Source organism: Neopsephotus bourkii, unplaced genomic scaffold (genome assembly GCF_033783945.1).
Source record: "Neopsephotus bourkii isolate Nb327-2 ecotype Australia unplaced genomic scaffold, CSIRO-AGI_Nbou_v1 NB_1780, whole genome shotgun sequence".
NCBI lineage: Eukaryota > Metazoa > Chordata > Aves > Psittaciformes > Psittacidae > Neopsephotus > Neopsephotus bourkii.
Window position 1 is genome coordinate 7,054,965 of NW_026902254.1, and position 21,258 is coordinate 7,076,222.

Consider the following 21,258-nt stretch of genomic DNA (forward strand, 5'->3'; position numbering starts at 1 on the left):
GTATTGCTCTGAACTAGACAGTCACTGAAAACAGAAAACAGTTTGAATTCTTTATCAATGAGCGAAGAGAATATTCTTGCTTAAGACAGAAGACTGAAGTCACCAGAGTTATGCTATACCATTCAACTGACTTTGCTTTATATTGGTATGACCTTTTAATTTCTTTACATTTTCCCTTTTACTTTCAAAAGCAGAATTTAAAAAGACCCAAATTGTATTAAAGTTGAGTGAAAATGATTCATGTGTTTCAGAGCAATGCTAAGACCCTTTTCCAGAAAGAATGGAAAAATACAGTCAAGATGAAAGAACTTTAAACAAAGACAAAGGTAAGCTCTTTGGGAGTGCAGCCAAGCTCCAGGTGTGGGAATCATGTTCCCAGAAGTTCCTGCTTGACAGTTGGCTGCAACCAACTGGAGCATGGGGAAAACCCAAAGACTAGCATGCAAGAGCATCTAAAGGTCATAGCAGCAAAGAAGGAATATGAAAAGACGAGATTAGTCTGTTGGGAATTGCATATTTATCACGAGTAAGCTTTGAGAAAGATCTGCCAGGAAGATGAGGCAGGCAGGAGAATTAGAGCAAACAGGAAGAATCTGGTATTGAATTTGGAAATAGCACCACCTATCGATGGCCATTTTAGATGGGAAAATGCTGGCGTATTCCAAAGTACACTTCTGCACATAGAAAAGCCATTATTGCTACTATGATGTTTGTTTTTCTAACGGACACTTGAAATATTTATAAAGATGGGATTCTTAGTTGCACTTGTTGTGACATAATTTGGGTTGATTCTCAATAATACCCTAAGTACTTGGGAAATACACAAGTTTGAGCTTGACAAGATGTTATCAGGCCAGCATTATATCTGACCTCATTTCACTTAAAATAAGAGAAAATCCACTGAAAAGCCTTTCCCTTGTCTCTCACACTTACTGCTATTTAAAAATACATGGAAAAAACTCCGTATGCAATAACAAGCAGCAGAGTGGAAAAGACTGCAAGATAAATATCTGTAATAAAGAACTTGGTGCCTTCTCTCCAAAGCCCATCTAATCAATCAAAATGTATTCTGCTCTGTGTATTTGCCTATTATATTTGCTGACCTGTGCAAGTAAAGCTTACGTATATTGGCAGCCTTGTGCTTTTCGGGAAAGAATATTTCAAAGTGAGGCGCCATCCATCATAGCATCGGCACTCTTCGGAGCTGCTCAGAAACAAGCTGGGACTCCTTGGGTTGTTCTGGAGGCTTTTAGTTAGCACTTGTCATTGATATAGGAATGGTTACTGAACGGTTACCAACAGTGAAGGGATTTCTATAATGGCACATACGAATTTGACATGGAACAATATGGTTGTTGCCCTAATAAGCCTACAATTTAAATGCACGGATTTTCTATTCCCTGCACCCAACTTCTTTTATTTGCCCTTCTTTTTTTTTTTCTTTTTTTTTTTTTTTTTTTGGTTCGGATTTGTTGTTGGGTTTTAGGGTTTTTTTTAATTTTTCTTTTATGACTAGCAGAGACCTGCACTCAGAGCAACCAGACTTGTCTGCAGTTCAGACATTATTGGGAAAGCCGATGTGGGGGCACTTGATTAAGGGCCATCAGGACCTGTGATCATTGCCCAAGCTGATGCCAAGAACCAGTGAGAGCCTCAGCTTTCCCTGAAGTTCATTTGCTGGTTGAATAAGGCCCTGCTCCTGCAAGCTCTGTTAACATCTAATTGGATTTGTTCAAAGGCACTCCTGAACAGCACTGTTTTACCTCATGCCTTGGTTATCTTTATTGCGTTTAACAAGTACTTAAATAAAGGGCATGGGGAGAGGGAACAATTCTGCTGGGCCCTGCCTGCGCTTGCCCCACTTTTGTGGTACCGTTCCATAACCAACTGATGGTCCGGCCCTCACACAAACATGAGTTAGCCTCAAACGCAGAGTGCGCTCATGTCTCTGTCTACTGCACGTGCATGGTACTGAGAAGGAAAAGCAACTTAATTATTTACGTTAGATATTTCTGAATGCAGCTGTTATTTCTATTAACTACTGAAATTATCTGGATTCCACAAAAACCTTGGAAAGGTACTGAAAGCATCCATGTAAAGTGTGAAATCATAAGGGAATCTTTGAGTAGGTATGGGTTAAGTGGGCCTTAGGTGGCCAGGATTTATAGCACTTATTTTTTACTACGAGAACAGTTTAAATTAAATTATTAGTTTAGTGTGGGTTTTTAAACATGCTTTAGAAATGTCTGGTTTTGTTGTGCTTTGCCTTTAATTTTAGATTTTTTTTTTCATGCTTCCTATTTATTTTATTGTTGAGACTTTGCAGTAAAATTGAAAGCAGAGCTCAGCAATCCCCTAAGTTTGGACAGAAATTATACCCTCATCGGAAAACAAACCAGATCTCTGGGCATAGCTGCAGCGTATGCTGCTATTGTTCTGCATTCACTATCCCTTAAAATTCAAAGGAGGTCTGAGATAGAACCAGAAAGAGAATTAACGTTTCCAACTAACTGACAGTGCTGAATTTTTGCTGTCAAAACCTTGTTTTAGACACACTGTTCTCTGGAAAGGTGTAAATAACACCTTAGAAAAAAATGGTTTATAATATGACCAGACTTCCATTGCACAGGGGTAAGTTGTTTGCTTAACTTTAAGCAAGGGGTATTAAACTTTCCTAAAACCATACACTTCAAAGGTAGGATTGGCAGAGAGCAAGAGCGTGTGCAACTGTTAATGCTGACATACTTCAAATACTTAAGAAAATATCTGTTGACAGGCCTGAAAACTGCCATTTTCTGGCAGTGCATATTAGTGACCTGAGCGCTACAGAGACAGTGACAGCTCAGTGTTACGTCCCTGCTCCACCACTGTACTTCTGGAAGCAAATCAGAGATCTTTGTATTTTTTAAGCTCCTTTTATCTTAGGCCCTTTGAAATTACTGAAGGAACTAGCTAGTCAAAACCACTACCCTGGAAAGTGGAAGCTGCTGATTTTACCCCTGTATATGCCATGATGTGGTATTTGGTCTGGTGAATCCTTTAGGAAACCTTATTCAGGCAAAAATGTATTTCTCCTTGTTTATGTAGAGAACAGTTAAAAATGGAAGACTTAAAGTAATCAGCACCTTCAAGAAAGAGATGCAAGGACAGGGACAGCATGTGTCCTGAGCTATCTGTACTGGGCATCAGACTGTAACCTGCTACTTTGGGCTTTCTGAGACAGAACCAAAGAGTACAACCAGCTTTCACCAGCACAGCTACATGAAAGCCAACTGGCTCTCGGTAGTGATCCATCTTTACTTTCTTACCCATGAAATGGGAAGGCAGAATGATAGAGAGATCCATGCTTTCCATTTCAGGCTTTGTAGACCTCAGGCAAAACTGAAAAACATACACAAGTGTTGTACAACCAAGACCATAAAATAAAGACTGAAACTGATTTTTTAAATTAAAATATTTAGGGCTTTGCATTTTCGGGTCTTTTTTATACATGTAAGGTTTCTCTGGGATCATTTTTTCCCCTTTTTATGCCAATTGCTAGTTTCTGCTGGTCTTTTTGGAAGGCCTTGGAGCATGTCCCTCATGACGTATATGCTTTTAGTCTGGACCAGTGACATGATCAATCATCTGAGCCTCCATCTGCCCCTGCACTTTCACAACACAGTGCTTACACTGCTATATTTTACTGAGGAAGTGAGGTCATCCAGGACTCACAGAGTCCTAAATGCAAACGCCTGTTACTGTAGAGCAAGGAAGAAAACCAGCGACAACATCAACCCCAGTGCGACTGGAGAGCAAAGCAGCCTGAACAACCTTGTCACGCAGGACACACAGCCAGGATATAGTTGTGCACGCAGCCATGTGGCAAGACCCATAGCACTGGATTTCTGCCAAGGAATTCTGTTGTCTGCATCCAGCACAGGGGTAAGCAAGAGAGACAAGAGCTGCGGGACCACCCTGTACGTGAAAATAATGTCAACACTGCTGCAGAGGAGCAAGAAGACTGGAGCAAACAGTGGGGAGGGCAAAGTTGAAGCCACCTTATAATTTAAAAAACCTCACGCCTGAGCAATAAAGGAGCAAAACCAAATCACAGAATCATAGAATAGTTAGGGTTGGAAAGGACCTTAAGATCATCTAGTTCCAACCCCCCTGTCATGGGCAGGGACACCTCGCTCTAAACCATGTCACCCAAGGCTCTGTCCAACCTGGCCTTCAACACCGACAGGGATGGAGCATTCACAACCTCCCTGGGCAACCTATTCCAGTGCCTCACCACCCTTACAGGAAAGAATTTCCTCCTTATATCCAATCTAAACTTTCCCTGTTTAAGTTTTAACCCATTATCCCTTGTCCTATCACTACAGTCCCTAATGAAGAGTCCATCCCCAGCATCCCTATAGGCCCCCTTCAGATACTGGAAGGCTGCTATGAAGTCTCCACGCAGCCTTCTCTTCTCCAGGCTGAACAGCCCCAACTTTCTCAGCCTATCTTCATATGGGAGGTGCCCCAGTCCCCTGATCATTCTCGTGGCCCTCCTCTGGACTTGTTCCAACAGTTCCATGTCCTTTTTATGTTGAAGACACCAGAACTGCACACAATACTCCAAGAGAGGTCTCACAAGAGCAGAGTAGAGGGGCAGGATCACCTCCTTCCACCTGCTGGTCACGCTCCTTTTGATGCAGCCCAGGATACGGTTGGCTATCTACAAAACTTGTGGAGTCCTGCCTGCACACAGGACTGGGGTAAGGCCTGAAGTCAGCCTAGCCCCTCTTCACAGGCTCCGGAGCTACAGCTCCTTTACTCCACATGGGTTTCAGACCCATTTAAACCTTCTCCAAACAATTACAATGAGCACTTTGCAGCTCCCAACTGCAGCTGTGGCATGCCAGCCATGGTCACACTGGCTTAGGAGGCAGCAGCACCTGAGCCTTCTCTGCAATGGGCCCACCTCACCGAAGGTGAGATGCAGAAGATGGGATGCAGAAGATGGGATGCAGAAGATGGGATGCAGAAGGTGGGTGCAGCTGCAGAAATACAAAGGAGCAGCATGCAGAAAACCAAAGGTGTAAGGTAAAAAGCAGAAGGAGAACACAGCCCCTCCAAATAAAAAATCTGGTAAGCTAACAAAGAAGGAAGGAGGAACTGTTAGAAGGGTGAAAAGATTTATCGTTAAAAAAACACCCTGCTTTTCCTGATGTGTTTATTTTGGGAACACAGTCATTGTGCATGTACAGCTTATCTCTGCAGCTCAGAGAAAAGTATAGATCAGCTCTCTGCTGTCACCTGACTGACAGACAGCTGCTGCTGCAGCAGAGTGACAGCTGAAAAGCCATGCAATTGATTCCAATAGGTCTTGCTCCATTGCAGCTAAGGAGAGGATTGTGTTCATTCTGCTTTTACTGAAGTGATTTCTTCTAATTGCCTACTTAACACCTTAAAAAATACCAGGAGATACAGGTCAGTGCTCTGTAAGCTGATGCTGGGAAAATGTTTCCAGGTACAAATGAAGATTTGCTTATGCTCAACACAAAGGCTGCAGTGAAAAAAATTAATGATGTTATCAGGTAAAGCAGGTGTTGTGGTCACACCACCAAGGTCACTGGCATTAACAAAACACTCTGAAAACACAACTGTGGCATGTTCCCAGCAAGGTGCTGGAGCGTTGTAGAGATAATGTGCTCAGCCTCCAGGGGAGAAAATGTGATGCGCTAACACTCACAAACAGCTGTTAATGGGAGAGCATTATGGACAGGAGAAGGATGTTTGACCTACCAGTACTTCGAAGGAAGATGTAAACTGGCTTGATTCCCCACTGCCTTGCCCCTGCTATGGCCTCCTATGCTTGTGCCAAGTAAATGCTAAATGCTCTTGCAAGGAAAGAGCTGAGTTTTACCACCACTTGCACAGATGCAAAAGTCTACACAAATTGCAAGGTAGGGGAAAATTAGGGCCTGGAAATGCAGGAAGAGTGGCTTATGCAAGAACAAAGTGAACAGGGAGACTCAGAAATGCAGTTATATAGAGACTAAGTGAAAATAGCATCTTTTAACTGCTCTAAGTGCCCCAGGAGCCTTGTGAGTCACAGCTACTTGCTTCTGTGACAGAAACACATTGTTATTGCCTCTTCCCAAGCTTGCTGCAGAGCCATTGCATGTAGCAAAGGAAAATACAACACCCTCCTGGATCAGAAGACTGCATCACCCCCGGCCAGCTGCGCAGGTTACTTCTGCCTAGCTTACACCCGCAGAAGGGTCGTGCAGCCCCTGTCTCACTCAGCCAAGCAAGAGCATTTCATTATTGGGAGCACAGGGCACAGCACCACTGGAGCTGAAACCCTCAGCCCTACTCCACGCCATCAGCAAACCCACACATGCCTTACAGCCTTGTTGAAGGCAGCAGTAGTGTTTCATTCACCACAACTTTTAATAGTGATAAAGGTGTGCGAGCAATAAAGAAGTGCTTGTCCTGCCCACCTCAGTGTGAACAGAGGGCAAAAACTATTTACCTGAAAATGAGCCTGTGGATCCAAGAGTCACTGCTTGAAGTCACCACGAGGCACTGTGAAGAGTGCATGTAGCCTGCAAAGACCTCCAGCAGCCACAATAGATTGTTTCTGAAGATACAGTCACTGAGAAATATCTCATTTCAAAAGGCCTTGGAGCCAGTGAGGCTGAAATGCCCAAGCATGCCTTCAGAAAGGAGCCTAACAGAACCACCTGCTGCCGGAAGACCAACATGGTGAGCCTTTTCTGAAACCTGAAGGGCTCCTCTGGCAGTGATTTAACATTCAGCTGGAATTGTTAGAAGCAAAACCAAAGAGAAAACCAGAGTGTGACTGTTTGTGCATGGAACATATGACTGAGCTTCAACAGCATTGGTTACGTCATTATTGATAAGTGGTTTTATATTCAAACCATTTACTGATAAACCCTTCAACAAAAACCACCTGTGGCATGCACACTTGCACCTGCTGCCTTTGTGCGCTCCAGCTGACTTGTTGCATGTGCAGTTCTGCATTGCTGGTACAGCAATACACTGGTAACGTCCTTCCCCCTGCCCACCCTTCTTCAGATGCACTAGTACAGCAGAGGCTGCTGAAAGAACCACCCAAAATTACTCAGTGGGGTGAGGGGAGAACAGAGTACTGGAAATGAATACTATTAGAGGGGAGGCTACTACTGCATAAAATGAAAGCTGTGTTTGGACAGCATTCTCTGGTGCTTGCAGACTTTACTATGTGCACCCGGATCCTGCTGGAGACTCAGGACCACCTCAGCTGCACGGCAAGCATTTGAGGCGATTTCTATTTTTATAATCTTCCTAGACACTTTCCTCATCTTCCATTTAAAGATGTATTTTTAACTGTATCCCATGCTCCTCCACCCACTAAACCATTTGCAATTCCCCCGCTGTTGAAATAGATGCTGTGTAGAATGTGAAGCCAGAATCTGCATTGTAGCTTCATTACAGAGGGATCCAGAAGATGACAATAAGACTAGTAGTAATCTTACTTATTGTATAGACTCTTTAATCAAGAGTCTATAGAGTATGTTGCAGATATTTTAAAATATGCTTCTATTTTGTTATGCTTGATGGTTTCTTCTTTCCTCAATAGCTACATTCCTTGACATATTACAGACCAAACTAAGCACTCTTAGTTCTGCAGTTCCTCAGATTTGAGAACCCTAGTTATAGGATTAACAGCTCAGCAGTGTTTGTGTCAGCAAACTAGTTCTACTTGTCACATCTGCTTGGCAGCCGAATATCACAGCAAAGAGGGAACACGTCCCCTGCTTGAGCACCACATTCTCCTCCTGCAGCCAGAGCTCATGAATGCATTCATGGCCCATCAGCTGCACTGCCAGAGCAGCACACCCTGTCCCAGGGCTTGCAGAGGTGCCACTGCCTGAATTCAGTTCAGAAACATTTTACGTAAGTGATGAGAATGGCTGCAAACATTTTGTTCAAGAGTTTACACAGCAATATGAGCTTCATACATAGCAAAAGCCAAACATAACTGATGTAGAAATCTTCCAAAATGTTGGAGACCTTGTTCCTCTCACCTGTCTTTTGGCCACATGCTCCTCTGGTACACTTTGATCACAAGGAGTCCACCCAAGCAGCAGCTTTTGGAGAGAACAGATCATTAAAAACACTATGTGTTCATGTGTAATTCCCAGTGAAGTGGTGTTTTCATGCTTGGGATGCCTAGAAGATTAATAACACACGCATCTCTGTTGCTGCCACGCTATTTTTATGTTGAGGACACCAGAACTGCACACAATACTCCAAGTGAGATCTCACGAGAGCAGAATAAAGGGCCAGGATCACCTCCTTCGACCTGCTGATCACTCTCCTTTTGATGCAGCCCAGGATACGGTTGGCTTTCTGGGCTGCAAGCACACACTGAAGCTGGCTCATGTTCATTTTCTCATCAACCAACACCCCCAAGTCCTTCTCCGCAGGGCTGCTCTGAATCTCTTCTCTGCCCAACCTGTAGCTGTGCCTGGGATTGCTCCGACCCAGGTGTAGGACCTTGCACTTGGCATGGTTAAACTTCATGAGGTTGGCATCAGCCCACCTCACAAGCGTGTCAAGGTCCCTCTGGATGGCATTCCTTCCCTCCAGCGTATCAACCGAACCACACAGCTTGGTGTCATTGGCAAACTTGCTGAGAGCGCACTCAATCCCACTGTCCATGTCAGCGACAAAGATGTTTGCAGCAATTTGAGAACAGCTAATAGGAAGGGTATCATCCAGCTGAAAACAATGCATTCTTTCTATTCACCCTAGGTCAAAACCCAAGCAGTTACAGTTTTGCTACAGCTGACTCAGACCAGATTTGAATCCAGCATCTAAAGCCAAATTAAATTTCACAATCCACACTAAGGAAGCCATTCAGCTTCTGAACTGGATCAGCTTTGATGCCATGGTAAAGAATTTCATTGAAATTCTTTATTGCTAAGATGAAAGACTCCTGTTCAGCAGCAGATATAATTATCAGACCGATCTTAATTAGATCCTGAACTTGACTTTAGGATCCCCAGAGGAGTATTGAAAGCTTGGTCCACTTACACTGAACTTGGTCCAGAACACTGAAGCTTATCCATCAAGATAAATATATTACTTGTTCTTTGATATGACAGATGCTTGATGAGTAACAGAGAAAATGCTTTTTTAACTATGATTTTTAAAAAGAATTATTAAGCTGCAATAAAGTGTATGCTGTTATCTTTGAGGGAAAAAAGTATACATTAAAAAAATTATTACAGAGCACAGAGAGCACATTTTTCCAAGCTGGTTTCAGAATTAAAAACATTTGAACAAAGGTTCTCTCTGTGGAGAGTCACTTTGTAACCAATTCAAGCCTTTAAATAGCTATTGTTTAAGAAAACTGTCAGCTACAGAAATTGTTATTTGTTCAGATTCCAAACTCTGTCAGGCCAGGTTGATTAAAATGTTGCACTTAAAAAAGAAAAAGGAAACAAAAAAAGCAACCTAATCACCCCTTATAAAAGTGAAAACAGCAACTCAATTTTTAAAGCATCATGAACAAAAGGCTATAGTCTATCTATCATTCACATATGGATTCATGTAATGATTCTTCAATTAGAATTATTATCTATACAGCAGCTGAAGACTGAGAACTGCTGATACACTGCAGATGGGAACATTTGCTAGTCTCTGGGCTCCAGCCTTTCTGAAAAAAATGATGATCGCACAATATAGATTGCTCAGTTTATATGTGTATTAAGCTGCAATGCCAGCATTTACATTTGCAACATTTGATTTTTGCTTTCTTAGGCTCAAGAGAATTTGCTGCATCTGGTAGATTTTATTTGCTTTGTATCTTAGGCAATCGTTACGCACAAAGTGCGATAGGCAGTATTATTGCTCAAACAGCCCTGCATTTTGTTCATTATCTTAGATACTATGAAAGAAGTAAACCAAGAGTGGGCCAGTGAGATGGGTCATTCTGTGCCAGTTTGCCTGCACTATATTATTCCAGTGCTATTTTTATAGGGCACATCCATCTGCTCCTTCATTTCTTCCACCTATATAGATCCAGACAGCATAAGATGCAATATCACAGGGAAAGGAAAGCATCTCACAGAACAGTTACAGGCACCATGAGGGGGGAAAGCCACTTTGGTGATTCAGATTACAGCGGTTTGAGGGGTCCTTGCCTATTCATGCACCCTACCCACTGTCAAGGGTTACTGTCTTCAGTAAGCAAGTAGCTGTAGAACATGTTCTTCAGAAGCAGAATGGGAGATGTGCTAGCTCTTCAGCCACTACTTCTCATGCTACTACTTGCAGTGTTCAGACACCCCCCATTTCAATATCTATTAATTTTGCAACCTCTGCTACAGGGCAGTAAATTAGAGCAGTAGACTAGGTAGCAAGAATGGTAACTCCCTGAACTTATCTTTCTGAATCCTCAGCTTTTCTGGAGTGTTTCAAGTGCCTGCCCATTCCTATTTCATAGCTGGAAAGCACATGCTGTGACCTAGAAGATGACAGAGATAGGTGCTATATGAATAGTAGCTGTGAGACAGCTCTACTGAATGGGCATCTGTTCCTGGTGTTTACATTAGAGATTCCTGCTGTGTGAACCCCAACCATGTTCTGAAGCCCAGGAAGCTTTCCTAGGTGTCTTGCTAGTAATATGGATGCTGGAGACAGCAAGTACTCATGGAGACTGAAGGATGTAGAAGCCTTTATTGACTCATGCCTATGTAGAGATTAGGAAAAGGGCTGCACAGTTTATTAACAGGTTTCTTACTTCACTGCACAATCTCTGAAGGATCTTCATAGAAGGCAAATACTGTTAATATATTTGTTTTACTCTATGTATTTTGGCAAACCTATCCCCATGTTACTACCATCTTTCACAGTACTACTTTTAGTTAGAGAGACCTGGCAGAGTCATGAAATCTCCCTGTATCTGTTATACAAAGGAAATGAAAACTCTGCTCATGGGTGTATGTTCCAGCGTTATTTTACTACTTTATTACAGCTACTGGTGAATCAAGAGTAAGTGATTTATGCTTTTCCTTGAAAAATATTTTTATCATGTACTGAATCTCCTGTTTCAAATATGCCATAACCAGGTCTTCTTCATTTATTTAAAAGTATATTGCCATTTGAATTAAAATTTCATTATATTTATAGTGACATTATATACTGCTTCTGTCTCTAAAAAATTAGTATTAATTAAAACTGAAAGCATTTACAGGGACAAAGCAAGCAAATAAAAAGACAAACTGGTACAACAGTTTACCAAAGTAACATAAACACAGATATTTAGTTCAAGAGTTTATACACTATGGTGGGGCACATTTCTCAAAATACTTTCAATTTCCTGACTTCGGGTAACTAAGATTTGTGAAGAAATTTAATGACACACAATTTATTTTTATGTTAAAATAATCATATTAATTTGTTTAAATAACAAAAAGGTTTAAAAGGTCAAAATCTAAACAAACCACTTATTTCTTTTCCTGGATACTTGTTTATAGAGATTTGTTGAAATTTTCAGCTTTGATTTCAAATGAGAAACATTTCAAAGACCAGAAATCACTACCTGAGAAAGCAGTTCAATCTATAGCAGAAGTGAGTGGATTATTTGCAGCAGACAACTTATTACGAGACCGCAAAAGGGAGAGGTTTCTTCCCTCAGAGAAGGTAACTGCTGTTTTCTTTGTTTTCTGGGTATCATCCAACAAATGCTTATTTTAGCTGCTACTGTGCACCTCCATAAACTGTAACAACAGTTCTAATGTTTGCATTCTGGGGCTAGTCATCTAGATCAGTAATTTCTACTCACTTAGGCACAGAACAGCAATATCAAAAACCAGGAAGAAAGGTATCACTAAGGCTTTGTGGTTTTCACTGGCTACTCCAGTATACTGAATACTGAGGCAGTGAGCTGCAGAGTTTTGGCTCTCAAGCTTGTGCAAGGGTTTTACTGACTGGAAAAGCTGAGGTATAACATGATCTCAAAGTAAATAGAAAAAGGGCGAGAGGAAGAGTGAGAGGGAGAAAGAAAAGAAAAATACATTTACACCTCCTTACAGCCACAAGGACTCAGTGGCCAAGTTATATTACATTTCTCGTAGGATGTGTTTGCACAGCAAGTAACTACTGTGACTGCAGTCCAGGGAGCCATACCTTCACAAGCTTAAGCAATCTAACGTGTAACTGTAGCAATAACCATGTAGAACCAGCAGTTCAATTTAAGCCTGAGATACAACAGACCTCACTAAGTGAGAGCACCTTCATGACAATTAGCATATCATTAACTTCTGCATATTAACGTGACCTTTTGTCAATTCATTTGAACACGCTGGACATACAATCCTTTTAAGAGCACCAAGATTTTGATTAAGCAATTTACAGAGAGGGCTCTGAAAGATACATGTCTCAGATCCCACCAAAGTAACATGAATACTTCCTGACATTTAGAACTCATTAACTGCAGTATCCCAAGTATCACTATATTACAGACAAAGCAAATGTCTTCGAACATGAGGCTCACTTTGAACAGAAAATGACAGAAATTATATTCGATGTAAACTGCATTTAAGAATAACTAGTTTTACTAGTTTTGCAAGCTACAGCACTGTCACCCCAGGGATATGGAACCTTTGTTTCAGGAACAGACTCTGAATCTATTGTCTGCTTAATTAATTGAAATGAGCAACTGCACACAGACACAGGAGCAACAGTGCCAAATGGCACGAGGCACTTCAGAACTGGAAGTCTATAAATTTTAACAATGACGGACTTAAAATGACAGAATACCCTCAGATATCACTGGCTCTTGAAACAGCTGCATTAATCCCACAAGGCATTCCTGCTCTTCAGTGTGTCTCTGACCTGATCACCCTACCAAAGAAAAGATGAAATAGGGAAAAAAGGATAAAAAACCCCAGACCTGTACCTCTCCACTCCACAACACCTTTACTTTCATTATCAGAATTCCTGTGGGTTGCTGAACTACGCAAATGCTTCCAAGAGCTGAGTACTGACAGGATACGAGGTATTCTAGGTTTTTCTTTGCCACTGAGGCCTGCTTTGTTCTAGGTAGTTTATGAGGTGAGAACACCTGAAAAACACTACTATTCCAACTCCATCACTTCCTCGCAGTTTTAACACTGTATTCATTAAGGACTATCCTAACAGTTAAATAAGTCTGATAAATGAAATTTAAAAAGTGTGCTGATGCAAAACAAAGATATTTTGAGAGCAATGAAATGTTTCTTGCTGGGTGGTCCATACCTAGGAAGGAATTCAACAATTGCTACGGAAAATTTTCTTAATCAAAAACATATAAATAAGCATTCTATGATTTGCTGGGCCAGTCACTCCCAGACTGAAGAGTCAACTCAGGGTCTTTATGAATGTAAAGCTTTACTTTGGCAGATACTAAGCGCATTTACATGCTGCAAAAAAACCTGTGTCTGGCCCTCTGCCTTAGAGAATCATCTCATTTTTTTTAAAGCTGAGTTTCACCCAACTTTTTGTTGTTGTTGTTGTTGTTTTCAGACCAGGAATAAATTTTCTGCACTGCAGATTCACAATGCTAACCCATTACAAACCTGACATTCTTCAAAGAAGAGCATATTTTCCTGTGTTACTAAATCAGTATCTTCTACTCTTCAAGTTGTTCTGTGCCTGTATCAGAATTACTTGTTTCATTTACAGTGTTTTCTTTCTTTCTTTCTTTTCTAGAAGTCTTCAAACACTTGTCGAGTCTTTTTAGGAATACATCTACATCTTGTTTTTTTATTCCAATTGCTGAGGCAGCATTGAGGTAAGCACAGGGATAGTCATTTGCATGTGACATAAAGCCTTTAAAAGTGTAGTTATTCACTGTTTGTACAGACCCACAGGGAACAACCCTGAAATAAACAAAAATGTGATTCGGTTAAAGATGCCTTGGATAGCTGATGCGATATATTATGATGGACACATTTTAACAAGTTCCTATACAGTGTAGTATCTGTTAACTCTAAACACATCAATGTAAGCAGGGTTACATCAGGCATTTTCCAAATTAGTGCCCAAGCATCACTGTGAATTGACAGTACTAGTAGATCCTGACTTAGCTCAAGTCTGCATGCACATGTGCATGCACCTTCCACTCTTCAGTTAAATTAAGGTCTTTGGTGCTGGTATTTATGAACTTGCTAGTGTAGAGGGGTAAGACACACCTGCAACAAACTTTCCTAATCCATAACAAGCTCTAACTATCTGACCTGCTCTTGTTTCTGACCTGCATCAGTTCACTGCTCCTTAGGCAACCGGGTGACCCTGAGCTCCTTAGGATCACCATCTGATAGCAGCCTTAGTGCAGACGTCTGCTTGGCAGTCCAAAATATCTTGAGTTCATGTGATTCAGAGCACTCAGGATCCCAACTTCATCCCACTCCTTCCTATCACATCTTTTTCCCCAGCCTATGATGTTAACCTCATATTCATTCCTTCCTTTGTAGCAGATACTTTTTGCCATTGCTTTTACCTCTTCCTCATACTAAGAGCCTCTACCTATTACACCCTATTTCTCAGCACTTCCAGTACATATCCATTTCCTGATAAATCAAGACACTAATCCACATCCTTACTTGTTAAAGGAACAACTTGCCTTGTGGCTATAGTTAAAGCCTACACAAGAAGTTAACAACAATCAATTGATAAGAATTTACTACCTCTACAGAGACGTTCCCTGCAGTTTATAAAAGAAATTGCATTCGGACAAATACCACTAGGATTAGCAGTTCCATCCTCTGTCCAAGTGCTCTGCCCACAGGTTACGCAAAAACCTGTATGCTGCCAAAGTAGGGAGTGGATATTTCTGCAACTGACATTCAGCACAACATTTAAAATCTGTTGAAATGCCAGGCCAAACTGTATATACTACAAAATAGTTAGTTGGTTTGCATCAAAAAAGGAAAAAACTGAAACCCTTATTTATATCAGGCAAAGAACTGGAGAGCTTTAACTTCCAAAATTGAATTTCTTGTATCATTTCAGCCAAAGATGGCTGAAATTGCAGAACAAGGCACAGTTAGGACAGGCGAATTAAAAAGAGCATCTAACTACAGCACATATAGATTTACTGTCATTCATTTGTGCAGGAAGTGGAATAATCCAAGCTAATGAAGCATACCTTCTGATGTGGAAACACTCAGCTCTGTTACAAAAAAAAGACATTAAGTCTATGGCAGAAGTTAACATGGCAGCAGCTAGCATGGCAGTAGTAATATTCAGATTAAGGAATCCTGCCAAAACAAATTTTAAATCATTCTCTTCTTCTAAAAGGTTTAAACCAAAACCATTAAAAATTATTTGGCTTGCATTTCCATGTACCAGTGTCTCTAAGAATAATTTCATCTCAGATTGGCTCAGGTTGTAGACTTTTTTATTTCTTTTTCTTTTTTAGCACAGTCAGTTACAGGAAGCAGGATTTTCTTCCTTATGATAAAAAGCTATGTAGAGTATTAAAAGCTTATTCCCCAGCATCCAGCACAACCGTGTTTGTGCTGCAATAAACAAAACAAAGATCTTCCCTAAATAGCTTACAACTTAACTATAAGATCAGACAACAGCTGGAAACTAAATGAAACCAAGGGGTACTAGGGAATAATGACACTAAATTAAATGGGCATAGATTATCTATTTAGCCTACCAAAGCTAACAAAGGGGCCCTTGCTGCTAACTCAGGAAGGTAGACATTACTAGTAGATAACAGTGAGGAAGAGTGTATTACTCTGTGACTGGTTATTGTCAAACAGTAATCTGTAATCACGAGAGAACTGGTACAAAACAAATATTACAGGATTTCAGGAAATACATGCTAATACAACCCCTCATTTTTTTCAAATTCATAGCATCCTCACCTTGCTCCAGAAACTTGTCTTGTGAAAAGCATAGATCCAAGCTGGGTAACAGCAGCATCATTATTTTCATCTAGATTCTTCAATGACATGGCTAAAATAACAAAAGGTCAGGTTAAAACTACTACAAAGCTTTTATTCTCCAAAGAACCACAGAGGACAAGCTGTTTTCCAACAATAAAAATCTAGCCAAATCTGTGCTCAGATACAAAAAGAAATACAAATGCTATGTTTAATCATTTTTAATTTTCCCACAGGTTGTCATAGATTACTTCTTTGGTTAGACTGCCTGTATGTAAGGCAGATTTTGCACAGGTAGGCAATATTACTTTTGTGTTCAGCAGAATTTTTTATTAGAACAAATACCTCGAGTAGGAATTCCATAATCTCTTTTACAGCACTATAAGATGAATGGTAAAATAATTATACCATAATTTATTTTTAAATCTACTTTTCTATAAAGTATTACTACATACTAACATCTTCTGCCTGCCTTGATTACAATAAATGAGTATGTTGGACAGGAATAATTTTGTAAAATAATACAGGGCCCAAGTCACTACTCTACTTTTATAGTAGGTTACCTTATTGGGTTCAGTAGTTTCATATCAGTCTAAGAACAATTCAATGTAGTGTAGTGAACTATGCTTAATATACAGGAACTGTATGTGGAAGTGCATTATGAATGCACATCATATTAGAATTTTGTAAAAGATAAAACCCAGCAATTACCTAAGGAAATGGGATTATGTGGTGTGTCTAACAGCCTCTCACTGTGGTTATCTGCCAGCTTCTTCAGCTCGCTTGAAAGATAGGAAAACATCTCCTGGAAAAAAAAAAAAAAAGATGCAGTATTTTCATTATTAGATATCAAACAGAGAAAACAGTTCCTATTTCACAAAACTGTTAAGTCTCCATTATATCCTACAGGTGTACAGCTGATCCTCTTTTCATGTGTACCAAGTAAGTGGGCCAGACAATTCTCTGAAATCATTCTATAAAGGAACAGCTCCATTTCCTGAACACTATTTTTCCCCCTCAAGCTGCTTACAAAGCATTCTATCTGGTCTAATCTATGTGCTTGGGATGTCATTCTCTGCACCCCTGAAACCTATGCAGGTAAAATCTTCAGGAGATTGCCACTGCACAGCAGGTCTTAGCCCACACACCCCTGCAGGAGCTTCCCCCACCCCAGCCCCTTGAGCCACAGAGCATGAACAAATGACCATGTTATGGTAAATTGCTCCTTACTTTTTTCTCTACCAATACATTCCAGACTAAAAATAGTGCATGTTGATACCATGCATCACACAATCACAATTACCACTAGTGCACAGATTTCTTTTTCTGTATGAGAATGGCAATACAGTCTCTTAAGGGGAAGGCTATGAGAACACATTTGAAGGGATTTCGTTTCACACAATTTGTACTCTCCTGAATACTCAGTTCTGTTGTCTAGCCAGTCCTCTTTCTGGAACCAGCCCCTCCTGTTCAGGCCTACTAAAAGAATGGAGTTACCTGAATTTCTGCTATCACTTGATTAGACTGCACCTTTGTTGTGAAAGTATCATAAAGCTGAGATTCATAAATGTTTTGGCTCAGATACAAGTCATTAAAGGCTGCTTCTCTTCATCCATATTTTATTTCCTCCCTGTTCCTCAGAGGTAATCTATGATAATTGCTGATGGTCTTTCTCAGTTTCATATCTTCCTTTTCACATATCAGCTCAAAACACTTATGGACAGAGTGAGAATAAACACTATTCTTATTGCATTCTTTGGCTTCTTTTCTATCCTTCTTAACACTTAGACTCTCATAAAAACTAGCAAAAAAGATACAGATACTGGGTAGTCTTTCTAAAAGATACTGAACACCAGATTTTTCCTCTTTCTGGCCATAAAGATTGTGCTGCTCATCTGCTTCAATATGACTGACCATTTAAGCATTCTCATCAACTTCTGGACAAGTGATCTGTCATTCTATAAATAGACTTGCCTATTCTGTTTGTAGACCATTATCCTGTTCTGATCTGTGGACTCTGACAGATACAAATTAGAGCTTGTGATCAAAAGTATGTTTCTGAGCAGAACCTCCCAAATATGAAACCAAATGAGTTTTGCAGTAGCTAAGTTAGAAGAATGTTACAGCTGCTCTTTTGAGCCACTGCAGTGAACCCAGTCTCACTTCATGTGTGACCAAACGAACACAGTTCCTGCCCTGTTCTTCCTAGTACCATAGAATGAATTCGGCCAGAGAGAAAAAAGGATCATCTTACAGTCTAACTGAATTAGGCAGTTGATTCCACTATCAACATGAACGTAAAGCTTCTGTAATACCTGGAACAGCAACAAAAATTTTGAAAGTCATCTATGGTTAATTCTCAGAATTTGAAATCTATGAAGAATCATTTTTCAGAGGTGTTTGTAAATGAAGTGATTTTGTGGCTTCAATTCAGAGTTTATTTACAGTTCACTAGCAGAAGTTGAAAAATATTTATGTTTCAAATGTTCACACTTTTGCCTCCTTTCTGGTCCCCCACTGAATATAAACACATTACTCTCTTCTTACTCGCTTTCCACATTAAGCATCACCAATTTATTAGCCATTTTATTAGTATTTTTTTTAAATCCAAATCATACATTAATTTGTGCTCCCTCTGCTGGCTATTCTACAACCGAAGCAAAGCGTTACGGAAACATATATAAACTGTGTCTACTGTGGAGATATAATTTGTGAAATTAGTATTGAGAAAAATCTGTACTAGAAAAAAAAATACCAAATAATTACTTTTTGTGTGTCGTACCTTGGGAATTCTCAGCTGCATTTCTTGCAGTATTTATTACCAAAAGAACTGCAAGTCTGTATAACCAGTTATCCACTGTATAAATGTATTAAGATTAAATATCTAAGTTAGTAGATGAGCCTTTGCATACATAGAAATTTGTTAAAACAAGGGAGAATGGAATGATGGCCAAAAACCCCTCCAAAACATCCAAGTATGCATTCTACTTGATTGAGACTGCCTGAACACAAATTCAAAACTTCTTGTTTTTATGAAAGACATTATTTTGCACCTTTGGATTGGAAGCCCTCTAGATATTTCATAGTTTCAGAAGTTAAGCAGTTTGTTGCAAAATAGATTAATGGCCTTTAGATAAAAAAAAAGCAAAAAAGCAATATATTTTTGTGAGGTCGAATCTATAACCAACCTCTATTACAAAATATTTTTGTTACGTGGAAAATGCATAAGCACCCTCAGCAATTACATACAAATGAACTCCTACATAATCGATTTTCTGTGGTAGGCACTCAAGTTCTCTCCAATGAAGTTAACTATCATGCTAAACTTGCATTGAACAACCCAAGCACTAAATGTCAGTTAAGCTTCATGATTTAATTCACTTTTTCCCCTTAAAAACTTATCACAAAGCAACCTCACCAAGCTAGTGAAATGAATGCTAAACTACATGAAAATGTCTTGCACTTTTTCTGGTCCTTCTAGCACTTAAAAAATACAAAGAGCAAGTCAACAATGGTGTGTGCATCAGACATGCCAAACAACTCAATTATTGAGAAAAAATGGCTTACTTCCACATAATATATAATAATACATAAAGTTATAAGAATCTACAAAATTATATAATCTACAAAAATATTTTCAAGAACTTTCATGACAATTACTAAAAATATTTGTATCATAACGTATTTACATTATAAATCTATTTTTTAATAGAACATACACTAACTATGGGTGAGTATTCACTCATTTGTTCATGTGATAGGCATTGTTCTCCCAAATGAAAATAACTAGAGGGAAATCACTACAGAAAATGCCAGTAACTCCAGAGAAAAAGTAGGACACAGGGATACTAAATATGCCATTAGTCCTATATCAGTGACAGAGAACTGGTGAAGGCCGGAAAGCTTTCTGTGCATGGCTGAAACTATCCTACCTGGTTCGAAGCACCCCACTTGCTTACACTCTGAGTCTGTAACATTCCACCTTCCTGCCTGTTCACTCTCACCTGAAAAGAGTTGTCCTCCTAGAACAGCCATACAGCTGCATATGGTGCTGAGGACAACACTGCAGAAGAGCAATTTAACTACCTCTGCGCACTAGGTGCAGACTGTCAACTCACATATGCTGTACCTGAGGCTGGTCGGGTCCCATCTTAAATCAGGTTACTGCAGCAGCTGTTTATAATGCAACCATCATAACCTCTCTTCTGCTTTGCGTAGCAGACTGACCAGCTGCATCTGATCTGTGAGCTGATCAGACCACACTGCTTCGTGCAAAGAGAGGCTGCAGCGCTGCTCATGGAGATGTGTTAGTACATGCCCCAGAGAGCCCCTGTAGAAGGCTTACCTTCTTGAAATGCAGCCAAACACATGATAGACACTGTACGTGTACATGTGTGATACCTACAAATACCACATACCCTCATACCGAGATTGTTTTGCATTGCAAGATCAAGATTTCTGTTCTGAATTTATAACATACTGGAAAGATTTTAAAATACAAAATTAGTTATGGAACCTTTAAATCTTTGTATCTTATGTAAGTAATCTAACAGAAAACACTCAGCAAGTCTTGGCAACCTGATATGGTAACACTAATGCTGACAATCACCACACATTTTTTTTCCTCCTTAAAGGTCTTTAACAACACCAATCAACATATTTTCTCATCAGCACCTTCAAGACCTTGAGATCAGGCTCCTTACGGGCCATACCTCTCCAATGCACACCTTAGATACACAGGCCTCTTTGAAACTTCCATTCACACTTGGCACTTGTTTAACTGCATAACACCATTTAAGATAATGGTTACATTCAGTTAAACTATCTTGCCTTCAGCCACTTTAGAATTTGAATATGGTTCCACATATTTCACACAAGGAAAATCCTGCAATATTCCCACATCTGACAAACTACAGCATAGCAAACTGACTAAAGAGGAGTAACAAATGTCTGTCTTGTAAAAATATTTAAAATCTTACATTTTTAATATCCAGCATTAAATAGCTTTTCTCTTATTCTTCAATCATAAATAGAGCAGCAATATAAACTCACACTGAACTGTACAAATAATTTATTCCTATCAGAATAATTACAACAATGATAAACCACATTGGAAAATAATTACAGTTATCAAACCCGATACGTAGAGTCCTGAACATAAATCCTGAATGTAGCGTCCTTGTCCTTGCTCTCCAGCAGTTCTGAGGTAGCAACTGAATTCTAGTGTTTATGCAATACAATGCACTCACTAAATCTGCTACATGTGGCCTGGTTCAGTCACACATACATGCTCAAAAAGAGTTTGAAGACCCAGGCATGCAGAATATGGGAC

The 21,258-nt window shown here is 39.9% G+C and overlaps 1 protein-coding gene across 2 annotated transcripts in view; it reads right to left on the minus strand.

Annotated features, from left to right (window-relative positions):
* Positions 1–9,707: 9,707 nt before the first annotated feature.
* The window catches only part of SEPSECS (Sep (O-phosphoserine) tRNA:Sec (selenocysteine) tRNA synthase), a 28,444-nt gene continuing 16,893 nt past the window's right edge, over positions 9,708–21,258 (minus strand). For both annotated transcript variants that reach the window (XM_061379878.1, XM_061379879.1), the window contains exons 9-11: positions 16,638–16,731; positions 15,909–15,999; positions 9,708–13,910 (exon numbers count right to left, since the gene is read on the minus strand). In XM_061379878.1, the coding sequence (XP_061235862.1) occupies positions 13,661–13,910; positions 15,909–15,999; positions 16,638–16,731 (435 nt within the window). In that variant the 3' untranslated portion in view covers positions 9,708–13,660. The remainder of the gene's footprint in view (positions 13,911–15,908; positions 16,000–16,637; positions 16,732–21,258) is intronic.